The sequence below is a fragment of the Mus musculus genome, chromosome 17 (genome assembly GCF_000001635.26).
Source record: "Mus musculus strain C57BL/6J chromosome 17, GRCm38.p6 C57BL/6J".
Taxonomy (NCBI): Eukaryota; Metazoa; Chordata; class Mammalia; order Rodentia; family Muridae; genus Mus; species Mus musculus.
The window spans coordinates 85,381,361-85,401,183 of NC_000083.6; the positions used below are offsets into that span (position 1 = coordinate 85,381,361).

At 42.9% G+C, this 19,823-nt stretch overlaps 1 protein-coding gene across 3 annotated transcripts in view; it reads left to right on the plus strand.

Annotated features, from left to right (window-relative positions):
* Camkmt (calmodulin-lysine N-methyltransferase) overlaps positions 1–19,823 on the plus strand; it is a 368,029-nt gene that overhangs the window by 290,800 nt on the left and 57,406 nt on the right. For 2 of the 3 annotated variants that reach the window (XM_006524992.3, NM_028576.3), the window contains exons 4-6: positions 10,213–10,273; positions 12,098–12,152; positions 13,242–13,305. In XM_006524992.3, the coding sequence (XP_006525055.1) occupies positions 10,213–10,273; positions 12,098–12,152; positions 13,242–13,305 (180 nt within the window). Of the gene's footprint in view, positions 1–10,212; positions 10,274–12,097; positions 12,153–13,241; positions 14,604–19,823 lie in introns of all 3 variants that reach the window. The other variant, XR_385373.3, reaches the window with a different exon arrangement.

Sequence of the window (19,823 nt, forward strand, 5' to 3'; positions counted from 1 at the left end):
GAGGAGACAGCATCTGATTTTTAATTTTTATGTTAAATAGCTTCCACTGTGTTACATGCCCATTTGAATTCTCTCAAATAAAAGGCGAATGTTAAAATATGCATCTGTGCTTGCAACCTTGATCTACTCAAGTTTTTGTGTTAATGTTTTGTCCTAAAGAGTCTTGAGAAGGAGCTGTGGGCTCAGTACCTATCTAGCCCAATGATGATTGTATGTGTGTGGTGTGTTTGTGTGTATGTGTGTGTGTGTGTGTGTGTATAGTACATATTCATCTGACTGAATCAATGTATAGACTCACACTCAAATGAATTACTTCCACTTTCACAAGAACCGGATAACTGACTTTCAGTCTGCTCTCTTCACACCCCTTGTCTCAGGACGTCCTGACAGTTTGGTCCGTTTCTTATCATTGCTATCATTCAGCTACACGTACACCTTTCAAATCTGTGGAAAGTATTTAAAAGGAAGAGAAATTGTTCATGTTTCAAAACCTATTATAATGCATTTTCAAATATGTCAGACACATCTTTGTTAAAATTAAACCAGGGATTGGTTTTGAGCGAATAGCCCTATATCCTTACAGGCGCTGTGGATGGATGCATCTAAGCTGCTTATTATATTGATGGGTTTTGCTGCTCTGCAGCAAATGAAAACAGGCAGCTGCTTCCTCCATCAAAGCAAAAAGGCAGCCTGAGTTTTTATTAGCCGAGTGTTCATTTCTTCTATTGCCAAAATTCTTACACAAAACAAAAGAGCAGTTTTAGCATATTATTGCTTAACTAGACATGAACAACTGACAGCAAGCGATAAGCCTGTCTGCTTTTCACAACTGGTAATCATTTTTGGAATAGATGTTTTAATATAGTTGAATATAAATTTTGTAATTTACATCTACAATGGTACGTAAATTTATAGATCTAGTTTGTTGCAGGAGAAGGAGGGCTATAATCACAAAGCGCTCTTCCTGGTCTTGTTTAATTTTTAATGACTATTTGAAAACTGGGGAAGGAAAAATGAAATCAAATTCATTTCTCAAAAAGAAAAAAAAAAGTGTTAAAGACAATCATGCAAGTTGGTTGGAGACATTTGTGGAAGTCCCTGGCTGAGCGAGACTGCTGTGTTTACAGCCAGGGCGTGCTTAGCACTACATTTCCACATTAGCTGGTGGTGAGAAACCCAAGTTGGTCCAGCAGCAGAATTTCTGAGGAGCAGATCATCATGTTCCCTTCATATCAATGAATAATGATAAGTGGAGAGGCGGGGAGGACAGAGCCCTGGCCAGCTACACAGCTGGTGTGCTCAGCTCGTCTCACATATACTGTTTACACCCCCCTCCCATTCCCATCTCTCCCACCTTTTCCAATATGAACATCACAGATGCACTTTCAAGTGAAATAGCAAAGAAGGCTTTGTGTAAAGCGGGTTTATCCTCAGCATCAGTGAGATGTGGTCTTATTTATCAAACCAATTTGCCAAGTGGCGCATCAGGTTTTTCAAAGTGGCTAATTCCCATTTCTTTTGTGAGAAGGGGAGACATGGGCTCAGTTGGCAGAGGGCTTGCTCAGCATGCATGAAACACTTGTTCTGGTCCCCAGCATCAATATAAACAGGTCTGTGGAGGGTGGAGATGCAGAAATTCAAGATCAACCTCAGCTACACTTGTTCAAGGCAGCCTAGGTTACGTGAGACCCTATGTCAAAAAGAGATAGTGGAGAGTCACTTATCTTTCTTCCAAGAAACCATTCCTTCCCCAAGGCCGTTAGTGGGGCGGGGGTGGGGGTGAGGGACTTGGAGCATGCTTAAAGAAAGTTGTGTTGCACTGCGAGGCCCAGGCCTAGGGCTGGTTAGTGGATGTTGGTGAGTTTTTCATGAACAGCGCGTATGTACCCCCTGGTATGGTTTTCTCTCCTGGAAGGTTTGCATAAGTGTGTAGAGCAGCCACTCTGGATCATGCAGCTTTTCCTGTCTTTGGAATGGAGTCACAGTGTTGCCTGTAAGGAAGATAAAGCGAGACTCTGGGATAGGGGTAGGCTTTAGGAGCCGGGCGTAGACCATCAGTGAGCGCAGGAAGGAAGCCCACTCCCTCCTTAATGTTTGGGGCTTTCCATGGTATGCCCATATTGGCAAAGTGACTTGGAAGCCAAAATAAGGAACAACAATTAGACCAGCACTTGCTGCTCTGTTCTTTCTACCTCATTTGTTTCTCTTTTATGTCTTTTCAAGGGAAATAAGATGACTCTGTCCAAAGGAGAGGGCCTGTTGGTTGTGTCCCCAAGCTCCCTTGGCCCAGCAGGGCTTTGGGGAAGTTGGCAGTAGAAGCCCTGTTTCTCCTCTCTTTACCGCAGAAGGGATGCGGTGTTTCTGGGGCAACCCAGGTCCTCCTTCCATCTTCCCTTCTGCTAGGAATTCTTTTGTCTCCTTTTCTAGGGTCCATTTTTTCCTAGAAAGAATTCTCCTGATAGCCTCTAGCCAGGTGAAATGGAGCTGTTCTCCTGGGGGTGGAGGGGTGGACAGGTGGACGGGTGGAGGGGTGGAGGGGTGGAGGGGTGGAGGGGTGGAGGGGTGGAGGGGTGGAGGGGTGGACGGGTGGAAGGGTGGAGAGGTGGAGGGGTGGAGGGGTAGGCACCTCTCATGGGGGGGGGCTCCCCTCTGTTTATCTTTTCTGACCAAAGGGGATTCTTGTTACTCCACCAAGGAGGAGACCTCCTTGATGAAAACACCCCAGAGGGCTTTGCTCAGTTTGGGAGAAAGTTTCACTTCAAGAGGGGGTTCTGTTTTAACATGTTCCATTCTCTAGATCAAAATACCACTTTTGCAGCCCATGAAGATACACTGTCATCATTTGTCACTTTAAAAATTAACTGAGAAAAAAAAACTTTCACAACTAGTGTATGTGGCTGTTCATCTCTGAAGCTGGGAAATTTAATTAACTAAAGCACTTCCAACTCAATTAAAACTGACACGTATTAAAGATTTAACTTACAGGACCGTTTAAATCCATCTAAAAGATTTCCCAGTAGAGGTTTACATTTGAGTGCTGGTACAAATAAAATATTGTAACCAATCTTATTCTGTAAGATGTCACAGGCTGGGGCCCACTGGCAGTCTTTGAAGCTTTTATCTGGGAATGTGCACAAATATAATACCTACATCCTGGGGCACAGCCTTACTCCATTCAACTCTTCCAGTTTATTCTTGAAGTTAGAACCCAAATGTGATTTGTCTAGAGTCCTAAAATTAGTCATTGACATCCCCGAGAACTAGACATGTGTGACCCCTCATTCTAGGGACAGCCACTGTTCAAAGGAGTAGCACATAGGGTGGTCTTCCACCGTGGGAGAGTATGGCCTCAAATCCCAGCCAGATCACATGAGCTCATTTGCCATTTACTCCACTGTGCCCTTTTCTATCATAATGATAGTCCGTGTCTTAGGAATAAGCAAGATAACCCATACAAAGTGCACAGCCCACAAGTTGGCAGGTAGGAGACGATCAATGAATGCTGTGTCTACTCCAGTAGTAAACATGGTAGTAACAGTAATGGCCAGCACAGGTTGAGTGCTTACTGAGTAACAGTAATGGCCAGCACAGGTTGAGTGCTTACTGAGTGACAGTAATGGCCAGCACAGGTTGAGTGCTTACTGAGTAACAGTAATGGCCAGCACAGGTTGAGTGCTTACTGAGTAACAGTAATGGCCAGCACAGGTTGAGTGCTTACTGAGTGACAGTAATGGCCAGCACAGGTTGAGTGCTTACTGAGTAACAGTAATGGCTAGCACGGGTTGAGTGCTTACTGAGTGACAGTAATGGCCAGCACAGGTTGAGTGCTTACTGAGTAACAGTAATGGCCAGCACAGGTTGAGTGCTTACTGAGTGACAGTAATGGCCAGCACAGGTTGAGTGCTTACTGAGTTCTCACTACACCCGTTTAATCCTCAGTCTGTATTCAGAGTGGACACTATCCTCCTATGCAGATAAGGAATCAAGGCAACAGAGGTGTAAGTGACCTGCTGAGGCCACAAAGCTAACATGTCATGGATGTTTTTCAAGTTCACATCCTTACCAGGTGAGCAGCTGCAATCATGGCTGCCATGTGTCCCCATGTCTCAGCAGTGAGTCTCACCACCGGTTCCTTTTCTGGCACCTGTCCCTCAAACTGACCATCAGACCCAAAGGCCAGAGCCCCTGGGAATGTTCTGGGAAGAATGTCTTCCCTTCTTTGCCTTTGGGCCAGGTTCCTTCTTTTCCTCATAGTCTGCACCTCAGTAATAGTCCAGTCAAGATGCACACAGTTCAAGTCTTACCGCTTCTTAAACTTGAACCCTACCTGCAAACCTATCTCACAATCCAAGAGCATTTAGTGTTGAAATCCTCTGGACAGCTCATTATTATCCGTGTGTTCATTACTGACTCTTTTATATAGTTAAGTTGGCTCTCCCAAGGGCAGCTAAGTTTCAGCCCAGTGCCCTTGGCCTATCACCCAGTGGAAGGCAGCAGATCCTCTGTGTAAAGAGTCACCTGGGGCCACATTGTAACTCCATGACAGAGTATTTGTCCAACTTGTCTCTTGGTGTTCCCCTCTGCAGGACAGTTCTCAATAGTATTAGCATTAAATACGTTTTCATCTGCCTGGTCTTCTGGGCTACACAGACATTCCCTCCCACACAGATCTGACTTGATCTCATGGGGTTATTATTTAAAAGCGAGACTCTCCGTGAAAATATCTAATAAATGCCCTCGACGCGGTATAGAAACATTTCAAAGCAGTATCAGCCATGACCCCAGCGACAGTGGCTTCTACCACCTATAAGGAATTTGGTGTGTGCCAACTTTATTTTAGATGTATTATATGCATACACATTTAGTCTTCTCAGTATCCTGTAAGCAACACTCATGGCCTGTATTTATCAAATAAGAGGCTCGAGGCGTTGCCCAACTGGCTGGCTAAGGAAGCCCCGCCCCCACCCAGAGCTGCCGTGCTTTCCTTCCTTCAAAGCACTGCTCAGTACCTTCAAATTCTATTTATTGTCTCCTGCCTCTACTAAAGCTATTTAGGGAAAGGCTGTGCTTTAATTACTACAATACCCTGGCTTCTAAGGCAGACATGGCTGTTAATAACTGCGTGTTCCATGAATGAATGAAGAGGCTTTAAAAGGTTAAGCACCTTGCCAAGGTCACAGATCCATAAGAGCCGGGACTCAAAATGAACTCCATCTAAGTCCAGTAGGTGAGGCCTCTTTTTCTATTGTAGTCTTTACGGGGCGAAGCCCCCCCCCCGGATATAATCCGATGGAAACCTATCATTTTGCAGATGAGGATTCTGAAACTCAAAAAGGTGACATGACATAAGTCCCAGTATCTCTCTGTGTGGTAATGTCTCGGTCCAGGCTTCCCTGGGCTGGTATTTAATACATCATTATATCAGCCACCTCAGCTCATGGAAAAATGGGAAGAAATTCGCATATGCATCTGTCCATTGTCCACCATCTTGTTTAAGACAGAGACCCTCGACACTCCTGAGTCAATTAGTTCCTGGATCATGGTTAGTGGTGATGATTTGAGATATCTTTGAGAAGCAGGCTGACAAGACCCACTAGGTCATTAGATGTAGGGAGTGTTACGGCCTCAAAGGCAGTGTGGCAAGGGGCACGAGGAGGTCCTTACCCAGTTTCGTCCTGCCTCCCTGTGCTCCTGGTCAGCCAGGTGTCTTTAGACTATCCAGGATTAACTTGCATGTCTTGTCTCACTCTCTCCCGTTCCTTCACGATGGAGCCCTACTCCTAGAACATCAAAACTTCCCTCTCTTCAGAACTTTATTTCCTGAGACTCTTCTTTGAAGGACCATTCTGTCCATCCGTGTCCCCTCTGTCCACCCATGTCCCCTCTGTCCATCCGTGTCCCTCTGTCCATCTATGCCCCCCTCCTTCCTTTATTTACATTCCTTCCATCCACATACGTCCATAGCTTTACATCCCTACTGTAACCTCATGCATAGCACCATTGTCTGACTTCCTTATGAGTACCATTCTAGTGGCATTTAAAAGGAACATTATTTAAAATTTAACATTATTTAAAATAAAGTAACAGGCATTTGCCCCGGCTGGTGCTTGCCTGCCAGGAATAGATTAAGACCTAATAGCTACAGACATCATCACACACGTTGATTTTAGGACACAGAGAAATGAAGCTGGAACCAGGATGGAATAGCTCTCCTAGTGCCACGGGGTGCTGCTATTCAGGCTGCTCGGGGAGGAATCATCGTGATTGCCTTACTTGGCTGTGGACCCTGCATGCTCCACTACTGACCGACAGAACAAGAAGTGCCCACTGGAAGAGATCTGAGACCTGCTCCTCAGGAGGGAATCTGTATCTTCTACCTTATCCTGGTCAAAAGCGCATGGCTGTGCAGATCAGAGGTCCTAGCAGGAAAGCAAAGACGGCTATTGTTTTGCTAAGCGAACACAACAGGCCCATCAAAGTAACTTTGAAATAAGTGTGTTCAGACCCTACATTAGTGCAGCCACTGGCTTTGGCCAGAAAAGCTCCTTTTTTACAGTGGGCCACGGTAACTGCGTAACTCATTAGTAGCCAATGTGTGCCGGCCACTTTGGAGGCTCAGCCTTGAATACTTTTATATCACTCCCTCTAAGGATCACTGCAGGACACTGCAGGGAGGTGTGTTGTGAGGTGTGTGGTCTTCAGAACTTGACATCATCATTGTACCGTTGATCTCACAGCAGCCGAGGTTATTGGCCAGAGACCTGTGCAAGCCTGGGCCTATGGGCATCCTGCTGTGTGGAGAAGAGACCTGCAGGGATCTATAGGAGATAATAGTAGCCAATGGGGAGGTGTTCACCCCACCCCAGTATCTCTATGGGGACTTCATGATGTGGAAGAGGAGAGAAACATCTTCTTCAGTGATGTAGCCACTAGTGGAAAGGCCATGATCCTGGGAACGATCCCTCGCCCAGGGTCCTGTAAGCAACCGACTGCTAAAATAAAGGGGAAGTAGAGGAAGGACTAGAAAGAGGATCGGCAACAGCTGAAAGGGGATGAACGAGGGTAATAGAGTCAGGATAAACAGCAAACGCGCATGTGTGTGAAAATGCTCTAACGAAACCCATTGTGAATATAATTAACATACACAAACAATATTAAATGTGATAAATCCATGTCTTGGATAGGCTTTGAAGAAACAAATATGTTTTAAAAAATGTTTTATCACTGTGTGGATGGTCTATGATGAGGAACGTGCACAGCTGCCCATGTGTGGAGGTCCTAGGACAGTTCTGTGCAGTCGGTCCCCAACCCTCTCACCGTCACATGTGATCTAGGGCTTAAGTTATAAGAGCCAGCCCAGAACAAACATTCTTACTGGGCATTAGTGGAGCATACAAATTCCACGTGGGACAGTTACATATAGATCCAATGTCCCTTAGCCTAAAAGCCTGGGACCAGAGGCATTTTAATTTTGGGATCTTTTCAGATTGGGGATACATAATTTCTTGTAAATGGAGTCCAAAGGTAAGCATGAAATCCAGTTGCTTCTTATGTATTTTATACAAGTCCCCCTAAGTTGGTTTTATATAGTGCTTTAGTGCGGCTGTGTTTTGACTGACGTCACCCGAGAGCATGCGACCATCTACCATCGTGGGAACACTCAGAAAAATGTCAGGTTCTGCAGTATTTTGGATTCTAGATTAGGGACACTCAACCTGTCCACCAGAATATGGACTATACTTAATTTTTAAAGGATTTGTTTATTTTTATTTCCTATGTATGAGTATTTTATCTCTGCGTATGTATGTGCCGCGTGTGTGTTCTGGGAGGCCAGAAGAGGTAGGTCGGCGCACACCCTAGAACTAGAGTTAAAGATGGTTGTACGCCATCGTGTGGGTGTTAGAAGCTGAACCCTGGTAACCTGCAAGGGCAGCAAGTGTTCTTAACTACTGAGCCATCTCTCCAGATCCTGCCCTTAATTTTTGACCAGATATCCCATCTCTAAGGATGGAAAAAGGTGTTAGGAGAAGGTATGTCCTTCTACTCCTGCTGTTGTTTATAATCTTGTAATATTACAAACTTCAAGCCTAACTTAACTATCTGCCAAGAGGAAATGGGTTAATTGAATGTGGATGCACAGTAGAGTACCTAGGCAGTCTGTACAAATGACACATCTGGAGCGTAGGCTCCATGTTACAGACTCATTCTAGCCTTCTTGGATGGGGGGAGGGGGGCCAAAATCAAGTTGCTGAGTCCCTGCGTGACAAGATCCCAACTGAGTAAGATACCTTTATGACTAGAAAGGGTTTTTGGAATGATGTCTAAAACATTAACAGTGATTACATTGCTAATGGTAGAAATTTAGCCTTTTGATCTTTGTATTTAACTTAGTTTAAAAATCACTCTATAATTTCTGGAAAAAATATAAAAAGAATTGAAAAGACTCTGCACTTTAGAAGTCACATTTGCTCTTCACTGGGGCCTAAGTTTTAGTTAAATACCTTTCCCCTATCATTACTTTTTAAAAACCTCACAGCCACACGTACTCAGGGTATAAAGAAATTCATTCTTGTGGTAATTATATCTACTTGGTGAGAGCAGTGGCTTGGGTCTTCCTTCAGAGACTTTCATTATGTACTTCAGTCTTTATGAAGTTCTTTATGTGTGGAGGTGTACGAGGCCTTATGACTTTGGGGTCCTGACAAAGCAAAGGTTAAAAACTGTTCTCCGCCTGTCCAGACCCTTGGGATAAATCGCTGCGGTCCACACGCATTCTCTCGTCTGCTCTTTGCAGGAGGCCAACAGTAACAGTCGGCTTTCCCTTTGTGCCTGCTCAGAACCGTCCCTAAGCGCGCCGCATGTATTTCCCTCACCCGATCCTCGATCCTCACGGGGATCCCGGGAAGTTGACGGTGCAGTTATTATGGTGTGCAGATGAAAAGCTGACTCAGTAACCTATCCAAAGTCTCTCCACCAGCAAATGGCAGAACCGCGACCAGAGCCGGAACCGGACTGCTTTCGAGCAATCTGTAGTCTTAACGGCTACACTCACCCACACCCCTTTTCCTTCCCTCTAACTGTGTTACTAAACACCTCTTGTTGGTTCTCCTTGTTCTGTCTTCCCCTCCCAAGTTGTCCTTTCTTCTGAAAATGCTGGGAAGTTGGAGTAGTAAGTTTACCTGACGGGGCTCTCCTGCGGCTGGTACTTTAGTGAAGCCACCTCTTCCTCCTCAAAGTAGGAGATCCGTCTAGGGAGAGAAAAATCGAGTCTTTTCAATGTGTTTAACTTTGTGGACGAGCTTCCTTAAACTCAAAAGGGAAGGCTGGGCGGGGAGGGGGCGGGGCTTACTGACGGATCGATGGTTGAGTCTGATCCCTCGGAGAAAACCATAATTTTTATGAGATTATTTGTTCTACTCATATCTAAGGTGATGTAGACTCCTAGTAAAAATGTTGGGGCCCGGCGGTGGTGGTGCACGCCTTCAATTCCAGCACTCGGGAGGCAGAGGCAGGCGGATTTCTGAGTTCAAGGCCAGCCTGGTCTACAAAGTGAGTTCCAGGACAGCCAAGGTGATGGTTTTAGGAAGTGTCTGACCATGAACTTTAGTATATAGGAATACTGTTTGATTTAAAGGCATGCCAAAGTTTGGTGACATTAATGTTTCTTAATTTTATACTGCAGTTTGGTTTTTTTTAATTAAAGAAATGAACTTAAGGATATTTTAAAGCATTAATATGGAAAGGTATTGAGAGATAGAATGACCTCGGCAGTTTTATCTGCTCCTTAAAGTGATTTTATTTTATTTTATTTTGCCTAAAAGGATCTGCACATTCACATAGAGCAAGCCTTCATTCAACCTATGTGTATAAATTATGTATAACCAGGATTAAGATCCATTTCACCTACCATCAACATTTACGTTTTGATATCTGTAATGCTGGTTTTTAGTGGTTTGTTCTGTTTTGTTTTGTTTTGTTTTGTTGTGTTGTGATTGAAGTTTGGCAAAGTTTATAGAGGCTGCTCGACTGAGAAAGGTCCTAACATTGGCCATTATAAAGACAACAGCCAAGAAAAGCCATGGTCTGGCATACGGAAGGGACCATGCTGTTAAGTGTGGTTGGATATGCAATGGCTTGTGCTGAGCCTTTGTTTTAGAAGCTACTCTGGAAGGAAACACTGTCTCACCCTGGTATCTCCTCTTGCGTTTCTAGGCATCTGGCCATCCGAGGAGGTCCTGGCTCACTACTGCCTCAAGCACAGTCATATATTCAGGTAAGGGCCACAGGTAAAAGCTATCTGTTTAGCCCATCCCCCGATACTGAGTTTGCCTATTGAAAATGGCTCATCCTATGGTCTCCAGACTGTAAACTGTTGAAAGGAAGAAAAAGAAAGAGTCCCGCATGAACAATTACGTGTTGCTTCTGAGGAGGTATCCACATGGCCCTTAGGCTAAAGTCACACAGCCAGCTCTTGCTGGCTGTCAAAGGCTCTTGATTTCCTCTCAGAGCATTTTATTTCACTTTGATTTGGGGGAAACAAAAGTGGAGGTACAATCAATCCTTGCTGATTGTGAAGGTCAAAAAAAAAAAAAAAAAAGAAAAGAAAAAAGAAAAAAAAAAAGGTCCCCACAATGCACATTCCGTGACATATGCTACAGACGTCACTAAGGAATTAAAGAAATGCCTGACAGCTGTTAACCGAGGATGCTCTGGCCTTAAAGGTATTTTTTTTTTTTTTGTGACCATGACAATATGTATAACATAAATTACTATACTAAAGAAATCGATATTTTTTAGCTGTTAATATGTGTTATGCATCAAATCATGGATAAGATTTAGTGGGGAAAAGGCCTTTTATTTTAAAATTCTGGAGATCTTTGGTACAAGCAGAAAGTAAGGGTTTGGGCTTTTTTCATTTTAGTTATTATTTTATGAATATTCTATGTATATTTCAGTCCAATGTGTTTTATAGCAAGTCATTAGTGACCATGATGTGTTTAAACTGTATGTTCTTAAAAGAGTAAGTTGATACTATGTAATATTTGAAGCTCTGTGGGTTGATATTTACCAAGCAATCTGTGGTTACTTTGAATAACTAAATGTGTATTAAAATAATTTCTAATATGAATGTCCTCTTTTGACATCCCCCCCTACACACTTTAATTTTGTTTTTTCTCTCCATAAACTCCTCAAAGTTGGAGACTGCACAGTGTTAAGAGTCTAAGCATGTCACATGTGCAGAGGGCAGGCCTGAGTCTGGCTGCACAAGCACCCGAGAGGCTGTGCCTAAGCTCCAATCAGCAACTAGTGAACCAGGGTGAGAAGGTCACACAGGAGGGCTGACATTTAGGCACAAAAGGGGAAAGTAGGTGTAGAACGACACATTGAGCCTTAACTCTGAGCCTGGTCCCACTCCTGGCTTGCCCAGGTTAGCCACATTATACCCCTGCATTGTTTAGTTTGCTGTGTTGTGCTGGGATCAATTGTGATCTAAGTGTTAATTACTAAATGCTCGTGGGTAATTGTGCTTTATGCGAGTGGTTTGGCTTTCCAAAATATTACAGCTTGTTTTAGAATTGTTTTAGAATTTAAAAACAAAAACAAAACAAAACCAAAACAAAAAACCCCTCAGGATTACGTTTATTTGTGCCTTGTGTGTGACTCTAACATAAGTTCATAGGCACTCGCGTATCTTCTTGGCTTACTTGTCTAGCTGTTTTTGAAGGCATGAATGTGGATTAACAATGTTATCCTTTCCTAACAATTATCCTTCGCAACTCTAGCTAGTTTAGTCCTAAAAGACAGCGCCATTGACAAGGGAAAAAAGGGAACCTTCTCAGAGTTTTCAGCTCAGCGGTGGTAATGTTGCAGCGAACACTAATGAGGGAACCCCCACTGGTCTGCCTGCTTTGTGACTTTTCTATTTCATAATTATTTTTAAAACGCAAAACGCCATGAGGTAGGCCAGTCGTGTCTCCACACCTCCCTGGCAGTGTCCTTCTGACTGCAGATGGCAATTTGTTCTTGTAACATATATATGGCTCTGACCATTCCCATCTAATTTGTATGGGTTCTACCATGTCTTTCTCTTTTTCAGGGACCTTGCTGTGTGTGAGCTAGGGGGTGGCATGACATGCTTGGCTGGGCTCATGGTAGGTCTTTTCTCAATTCCAATCCCATTCAGAGGGAAAACAAAAGGAAAAATGTTCCAGGGCCTCCAACTGCTGGGTCAGAGAACCGTCAACAGCATCAGCTGCGGTCAAGCTGCCGGGTCTTGAGAGACCTTCTAGATTGACTTACTTTCGGATCATATTGATTTTATGGTTGCCTCGATGAGCAGAAACATTTTACCTCAGTGTAGTCAATATCGCTTGTTGTGACATTCCAGGCCTCGCACAGTCTTTCTTTGCTATAGGGAAAGCTTTTTTTTTTTTTTTTTTTTTTTTTTTTTTTTTTCAGATTATAGTCCCATTTGCTAAGATACAGGACTAGCCCGGCGAATCACAGTTGGAGCACCATGAGATAGCTGCTAATGTTTTGCCTGCATTATTACATCAACAAACATGATCCAGAGCGCTCAGTAATTAGATTCTTTTGAATTAGATTGGCCATTCAGGAACGCCGTTCCCCATTCTCTGGGTTCTGAGTCATGTATTCAGGAGATATTATGTAGCAGCACACTGCATTAGACAAGTTTTTATGTCTCTACAAATAAAAGCATATTGTTACACTGATTGGCATTTGACAAACCTGTCGCTCTTATACAATGTGTCGAGGTTACAGCCCAATGTGCGAGCATGTCAAAGCTCACAAAAAAATTACCCTCACAAAGCCATCTGCCTGCAATGCAAAGTTATATGAAGGGCATCAGGCAGCCAGACAGAAGCAAGCTGAAAGGCAGAGTGACAGCCTTGTATGATGGCTCTACTAGATAAACAGAAGCCCGCAAATGAAAGCCTCTCAGAATACCATCATCCGCTGTCACAATGCAATTACCGAACAGAATGATAGCAAGATAGAGGCTCCCGCAAATGGAATGATAAAAGTATTGACTGATTTGATTGAATGATTAAAATAATGCAGACATAAAATGAAAAAAGATTGAAGATTGTTACAGAGAAATAGGTGGAAGAAGCATGATACCGAAGGCTTGTCACTGCCGTCCTCACTTCCACACAGACAACCGTGTTTGCTCATTGTTTGCCCTGCTCTTTTTTTTTTTTCTTCTTCCTCCTTTCCAGGTTGCTATTTCTGCAGATGTCAAAGAAGTTCTGCTAACTGATGGGAATGAAAAGGCCATCAGAAGTATCCTTATTCAGATAGAAAGCCGGTTCATCGTGCTTGCCCCCCGCCCCCAAGCTGAGTAGCAGTCGACATAAAGACAGACAGCGCGGGGTATTCAAAAAGAGCTCCTCACACACACACACGATCAGTAATTAAGAAAAACAAGCAATATATGAATTCCCTGCAGATGACTGTGGGTGTCTTCCTTTTCATAGGGTTGCCAGACACTCCTCCCCGATGGGGTCTGTGTTTTTCATGCCTCTCTCGAGGCGATTCAGAATCTTCATAATTTTGAAACATTCTCGCTCCTTTATTCTCATTAAGATCTTCCAGCACCAAGCAGATTAAAATTATTATTTACTTTACTTGATGTTGCTTGTAAATATTAACATCTAGCCTCTGTGCGTGTGATATTACACACGCCCGTCATATTGTGCCTATGCTAATTGCTAAGCAGTTGTCTATATCTCCCGCTAGAAACAGCTATCACCTCTTCGTCATCTCCTTTTATTTAGGATTAAAAGCTGTCTCTCCTTTTTTTTTTCTTTCTGCTATGCTATTACAGTTCAAACCCCATTATATTAGATTATGTTTTACTAATATGTACACAGAGTTCAGGAAATTGAACCGTACTTTAAGAACGCAAGCATAAGTTATTGGCTACTGTAGCAGTCTAGCTGATTTGCTCAAAGGCAGTTAGCAGCAGTTAGAAATTGAGAGGAAACGTGGAAGATCTGTTTGCTTTGGATTTTTTTTTTTTTTTTTGACATGGTGAGGAAGACAGGACTCTTATTTGCATTTTTACTCCCTTCAAGGGCTTGAAGCAGCTTTGAATTTTGTAGCCTTTTATATAAAGCCTATTTTTCTATTTTTGATTTTTTTTCCTGCTTCCTTCCTCCACTCTGTAAATCCCCCCCACCCCCCTTTTTGGAAAATAAACTTGACGGCAGCTCTGTCAGCTGCTCACACAGGAGGAAGGAGGAAGCAGAACTGTGGTGGCTAATACTGTGTGGCAGCTGTGAGCTCTGCAGAGCCCCACCCAGCTAATTGCCTGACAGCCCTTAAAAAAAAAAAAAATCAGGAAGGAAAAACAGCCAATCACAACCTTGGCCTTTCACACCAGGGAAAGATCACAGAAGGTGCTTCCCTTTTTTTAAACATCAGATTTTAATCATGATCTTGAGACTGTGGCGAGTTCTAAATATTCCTGAGGACCACCACCGCCATCGTCGCTCCCTTCCATTCAGTCCTGGTTCTTCTCTCTCAGTGACTGCGCTCCTCCTTGTCGGGGAGCACGGAGAGCAATGGGAAGCTCTCAGGTATGCCAGCTCAGACCTGCCTAGCGGTTTTCTGAGGGTAGGAAAACAGGAATATTGAACGAGAGAGAGAGAGAGAGAGAGAGAGAGAGAGAGAGAGAGAGAGAGAGAGAGAGAGAGAGAGAGAGAGAGAAAGAAAGATGTTTTGATTTTGGAAACTTTCAGATTGGGCCCAGTAGCCTTGAAGTCAGCAAGTGACTTTACTTAATAGCCCCAGAAATCAATTAGAAGTTTTTATCATCAAACTGTGGGAAGCATCTGGAATCAGTATGTAAATTTAATTGTACTAAAATTATTGTTGAGCTAATCTACAGAGACTCCAAAGAAGGGAAGCAAGGCTAATGTCATTAATTATCATCGCACCTTGGCTTTAAACAGCAGAGGTGCCAGGCCAGCTCTTGAAATCAGAGAGGAAATCGCAGATTCTGCCATTCACTCTGCCGGCCTTTCAAAGAAATGATTGGTACAGCCCCCTCCCAAGAAAATGGATTTTTAACATTTGGTCCTCAGAGGCTCAGCCCTGAGAGAGCTTTATTGTGCTGGGTTTTACAATGGGTTTAATATAGCGGGGTGCCAAAGGGCAGGAGGGGAGAACCTTACAATGCAGATGGAGTAGGTCCTTTCAGGATGCAGACCCAAACTGGCCGTGCGTTTTATTTCATCTCTTAGGGACTTCCTGATAGGGTTCAGTTTTTATGGTGTTTTCCTTCCATGTTTGTGTGCCTTTTTTCTGTTGTAAGTAGATCTAATTTATTTTAATTAAGAGAAAAAAGCATGCAAAAGCCTTAAAATTGGCAATGTGGTTTCCTGCTTTTAATACTAATGTTGTTGTTGATTTGCAAACAGCTTACAACAGGCATGCTTTGTAATCTGTTTTGCTGAATGAATTAATATGAGTGAGTTTCCCCTCCCCGTTTGTGTGCCCCCTCTCTGTAAGAATAAATTATTCGCCAAATCACACAGTGCAGATGCAGTGTATAGATCAAACAACTCATTCAGGAATCACTGTTTATGTCTTTCCTTTACAATTTTAGGAGGCTGAAATTATACAGCAATCGTAGGATATTATCCAAAAATTATTTTGTAAAAAGTAAAGGTGGGTGCCAGCAACAACAAGTGGGGAGAACCCTTGGCTGAAGCCAGCAAATCTCTAGGCAAAGCTGCTAATTATTCTTAATGGACAAGATGAGCGCATTAAGAAACAAATGAACATACCAGAGAGATGATAAAAATCGGCCTGGCAGTCACTCATCAGCTGAGTGTTAGCCTGTGTATTTGTCTCATCATTTTAAAATTGTCTTGTTATTCTTGGCTTCTGAATGGAATGAACCCAGCTAGTCTTATTTACTGGTCTCTTTAAGTTTTCATCATTCTGATTTTTATCTTTTAATTTTCTTTTTTTTTTTTAAAAAAAAGAAATATAGCATGTTTGTTATTTTGTTTTTAGCTTGACTTTTTTTTTTTTAAGTATAAAGATGTATTGGGGTTGTGGAAACATGAGGGAGAGAAGAAGACAGACAGGCAGATAGAGAAAGATTAAGACAGAGAGTGAGCTTGACTTATTTTTAATGTGTGGGACAATGAAGAGATAAGGTCTGGACCTGTATATTACAAGAGCATGTTAGCCAATTGTGCGGCTGTTTATCTTTCTTAGATGCACCATGAGTTAATTACCTATGTAACTCTGCATCTTGACCCTTAAAAAGCTGCTGATCTGAGATTTAAGGCAAAGAGATGTTTAAAAAGAAATTAAGAATTGAGGTAAAGCGAATTTTATATCTCGAGTACTTCTCAGACTCATGAGTAGGCTTCTTTAAGTTTCTCCTTGGTCCTTAAGGGGCCTCGCTGGCTTTAACCCAGAGCTTTCCGTCCTAAGAACCATCATTCCCTAAAGACAGCCTTTCATCTGCACCCACAGGAGTTCAGAGGGTACGCTGGAAACGGATCATCTGGTTTAGCCAGTTCTCAATTTGGTTTTAATTATTATTTTTTATTTTGTGATACGGACTTTGTGCCTATCTGTGTTCCATGTGCGTACTTGGTACCTACAGAGGCCAGAAGAGGGCATCAGATTCCCTGGAACTGGAGTTACAGATGGTTGTGAGCCACTTTGTGGGTGCTGGGAACCTAAGCAGCCAGTGCTCTTAACCACCAAGCATCCATCCATCTATCTATCTATCTATCTGTCTGTCTGTCTGTCTGTCTGTCTGTCTGTCTGTCTGTCTGTCTGTCCGTCCGTCCGTCCGTCCGTCCGTCCGTCCGTCCGTCCATCCATCCATCCATCCATCCATCCATCCATCCATCCATCTATCTATCTATCTATCTATCTATCTATCTATCTATCTACACACACATATATGTGTGTATATCTATCTATATGTGTGTGTATGTATATATACATATATGTATATACATATCTGTGTATATGTACATATATAGGTATATGTATAGGTATATATACATACACACACACACATATACACACACACACACACACACACACACACACACACACACGCCCTTCGTTATTTCCCTTTTAGTGTAGTAAGAAAGAAATCTTTAAATACTCACATGTCGTAACTACTCAGTAAGATGTAGCTGACGAAATGTAGCAATGATAAAAGAGTAAGGGAGAGAGTGGTAGGCTGAATTCTGATCCCTGCAAAGCCCCCTCCAAACCATAATGAGTAAAAGTAGTCTGGGCAACTTGCCTGTGATCTTAGCACTTGGGAGGTGGAGGAAAGAGGATTGGGAGTTCCAGGCCAGCCTGAGTCACATGAAACCCTACCTCAACGTAAAGGTGAAAAGAAGGAGAGAGGGAAGATAGGAGGGACAGACAAGTAAAACACCTGCAGGTGAGCAGCCCAGATGGCCGTGGCCACTGATTGATCCACTGCAGACACCCTGCCTTGCCCCATCTCTGTAGTGGTATCTGCAGAGTGTTCCAGTGCTGCAGACAACTCTCCAGTTCCCAAAGCAGCTGCTGCGGGGAGGGGGAGGGGTGGCTGATGTGCATAAAGGCCAGGCTGCGGCATTGCCAACAGACCTGGTGGCACCTGGGTGTCATTTCTCCATCTGTTGGAGTAAGGAACAGATTTAAGAGTAGAGTAAATCCAGACATGCCTTTAACCCCAGCCTTGACTTACCAAGGAGGCAGAGTCAAGCAGATTCACCACCAGCCTGATCTACAGAGTGAGTTCCAGGACTGCTAGAGCTACACAGAGAAACCCTGTTTCAAAACAGTAAACTATTAGATAGATAGATAGATAGATAGATAGATAGATAGATAGATAGATAGATAGATAGACAGACAGACAGATTAATAGATAGATAGAATATAACCTTAAATCAGAACAAAAAATTGCTGCTTTTGAGCATGTAAAAAGTCATTTAGAGATCAAAATTAATAGGATTTATGTTATAATCTAAGTGTTCTTCCCTCCCTTCTAATCCCCGCCAATGAAACTGAAGATGACATAAACCAAAATAGCAGTGCCCCATGAGTCACGGTGCTATTATGTCTTACATATTTCCAAAGAACAATACTGGGCTGCAGAGCTGTCTCAGCAGGGCAGAGTGTATATACCCTGCTTCCCCAGGGTACACTTTTCCTAGCTCCAGGAGTGATCCAGCACCTCTGATCTTTGCAGGGTTTATACACGTATTCAAAACTCACACGCAGACCAGACACACATGCATAGTTTAAAATGAAATCTCCTTCCTTCCTTCCTTCCTTCCTTTCTTTCTTTCTTTCTTTCTTTCTTTCTTTCTTTCTTTCTTTCTTTCTTTCTTTCTTTCTTTCTGTTTAAGAACAAAACTGGGGCTGGACAGATAGCTCATGGGTGCTCTTCAGAGCACTCAGACTGTATGTAACTCCAGTCTCGGGAGGTCTGATGTCTTCTTTTAGTCTCCAAGAACATCAGGCACACATATGGTACACACACACACACACACACACACACACACACACACACACACACACACTTAGGCAAAACACCCATACACATTAATTAAATAAATAAATTTAAGAATAACCTGATTCAAAATGTATGTACAACTGATAAATACAATTACCGATTAAACGGATAAACTAATATTTCCAACAGTATTTTACATGCCCAGAATGCATGCAGTTGACCTAAGAGACTGTCGTTGCTATTGTATATGGCATATTTAAGAATAAAAATAAACTGATAATTTAAATGGAGGATCGTTCCTGACTTGGGCTTTGTTTAGGAAGGAAGCTAGGGGTAGGCTTGTGGCTCCCTCTGAGCCCCTGGGCAGCTGCCCTGACAAGGGGCTGAGACAGCTTCTCCTTCTCCCCCAAAACCGCAGGAAGGCTTTTCCTTCTGGATGGTGGGAGCAGATCACAGAGCAGGACTGGGTCTGTTGTGACGAACATTATCCTGCTCATATTGACTCGGTTTGATTGGATTTCCTCTATTACCCTGAGGTGACACAGGGAGATGATAAAAATCTATGATTGGACACAGTGCCATCCAGAAAGACCATCACAATCGGACCTAAGGGCTGCGGGCACAGAATCAGAGTTTATCTCTTAAGGTGATGTTCTCCAATAACACCTGCATCTTTTCTCTTTGTGCTTCTTTTAAAAATGTTTTAAAAGCCCTTCTAAACCACAAAACATATTTCCTGCCCAGTTTTAAAACTAAGGTAGCCCAAGTACGGCTGTGAATTTTCCATTAAGAAAATAACTTCTAGAATATAAATATCCATGCTTGCTCTGGGCCTGACCACCCAGAGTCATGGGTTTATAAATTGCATAAAGTATATAGTGTTAAGATGTTTACTAAAAATTAACAGGTTTTCTGAGTTATGTAACTTAACTTCCCTGTGACTATTTTATAAAAAGTATTACCTCCACTCACAAAATAATGTTTTGCTTGTGAGATTAGTCAAGTACTTAGGACGCTACAGGTGTGCCAGGCACATTATGGCAGGCAGTTGGGTACCATGGCAACGCAGAGTAGGGTGTGGCTAGGGGAGGGGACTCAATAAAAAACAGTTGTCAGTTGACTCTACTAATTTTGCTTCTCAGAATGAAGATGTCAGGCATCCTTTTCTGCAAGATGCTTCATCTAGCACACTCCTGAAATAGACAGAAACCGTAGGCCGGTGTGTCATTTTAGTTAATCAAAACAAGTAGGCAAATTAGTCTCCTTTATTTTTTTTTTAATGAATGTAATTTAACAGTATTTAATT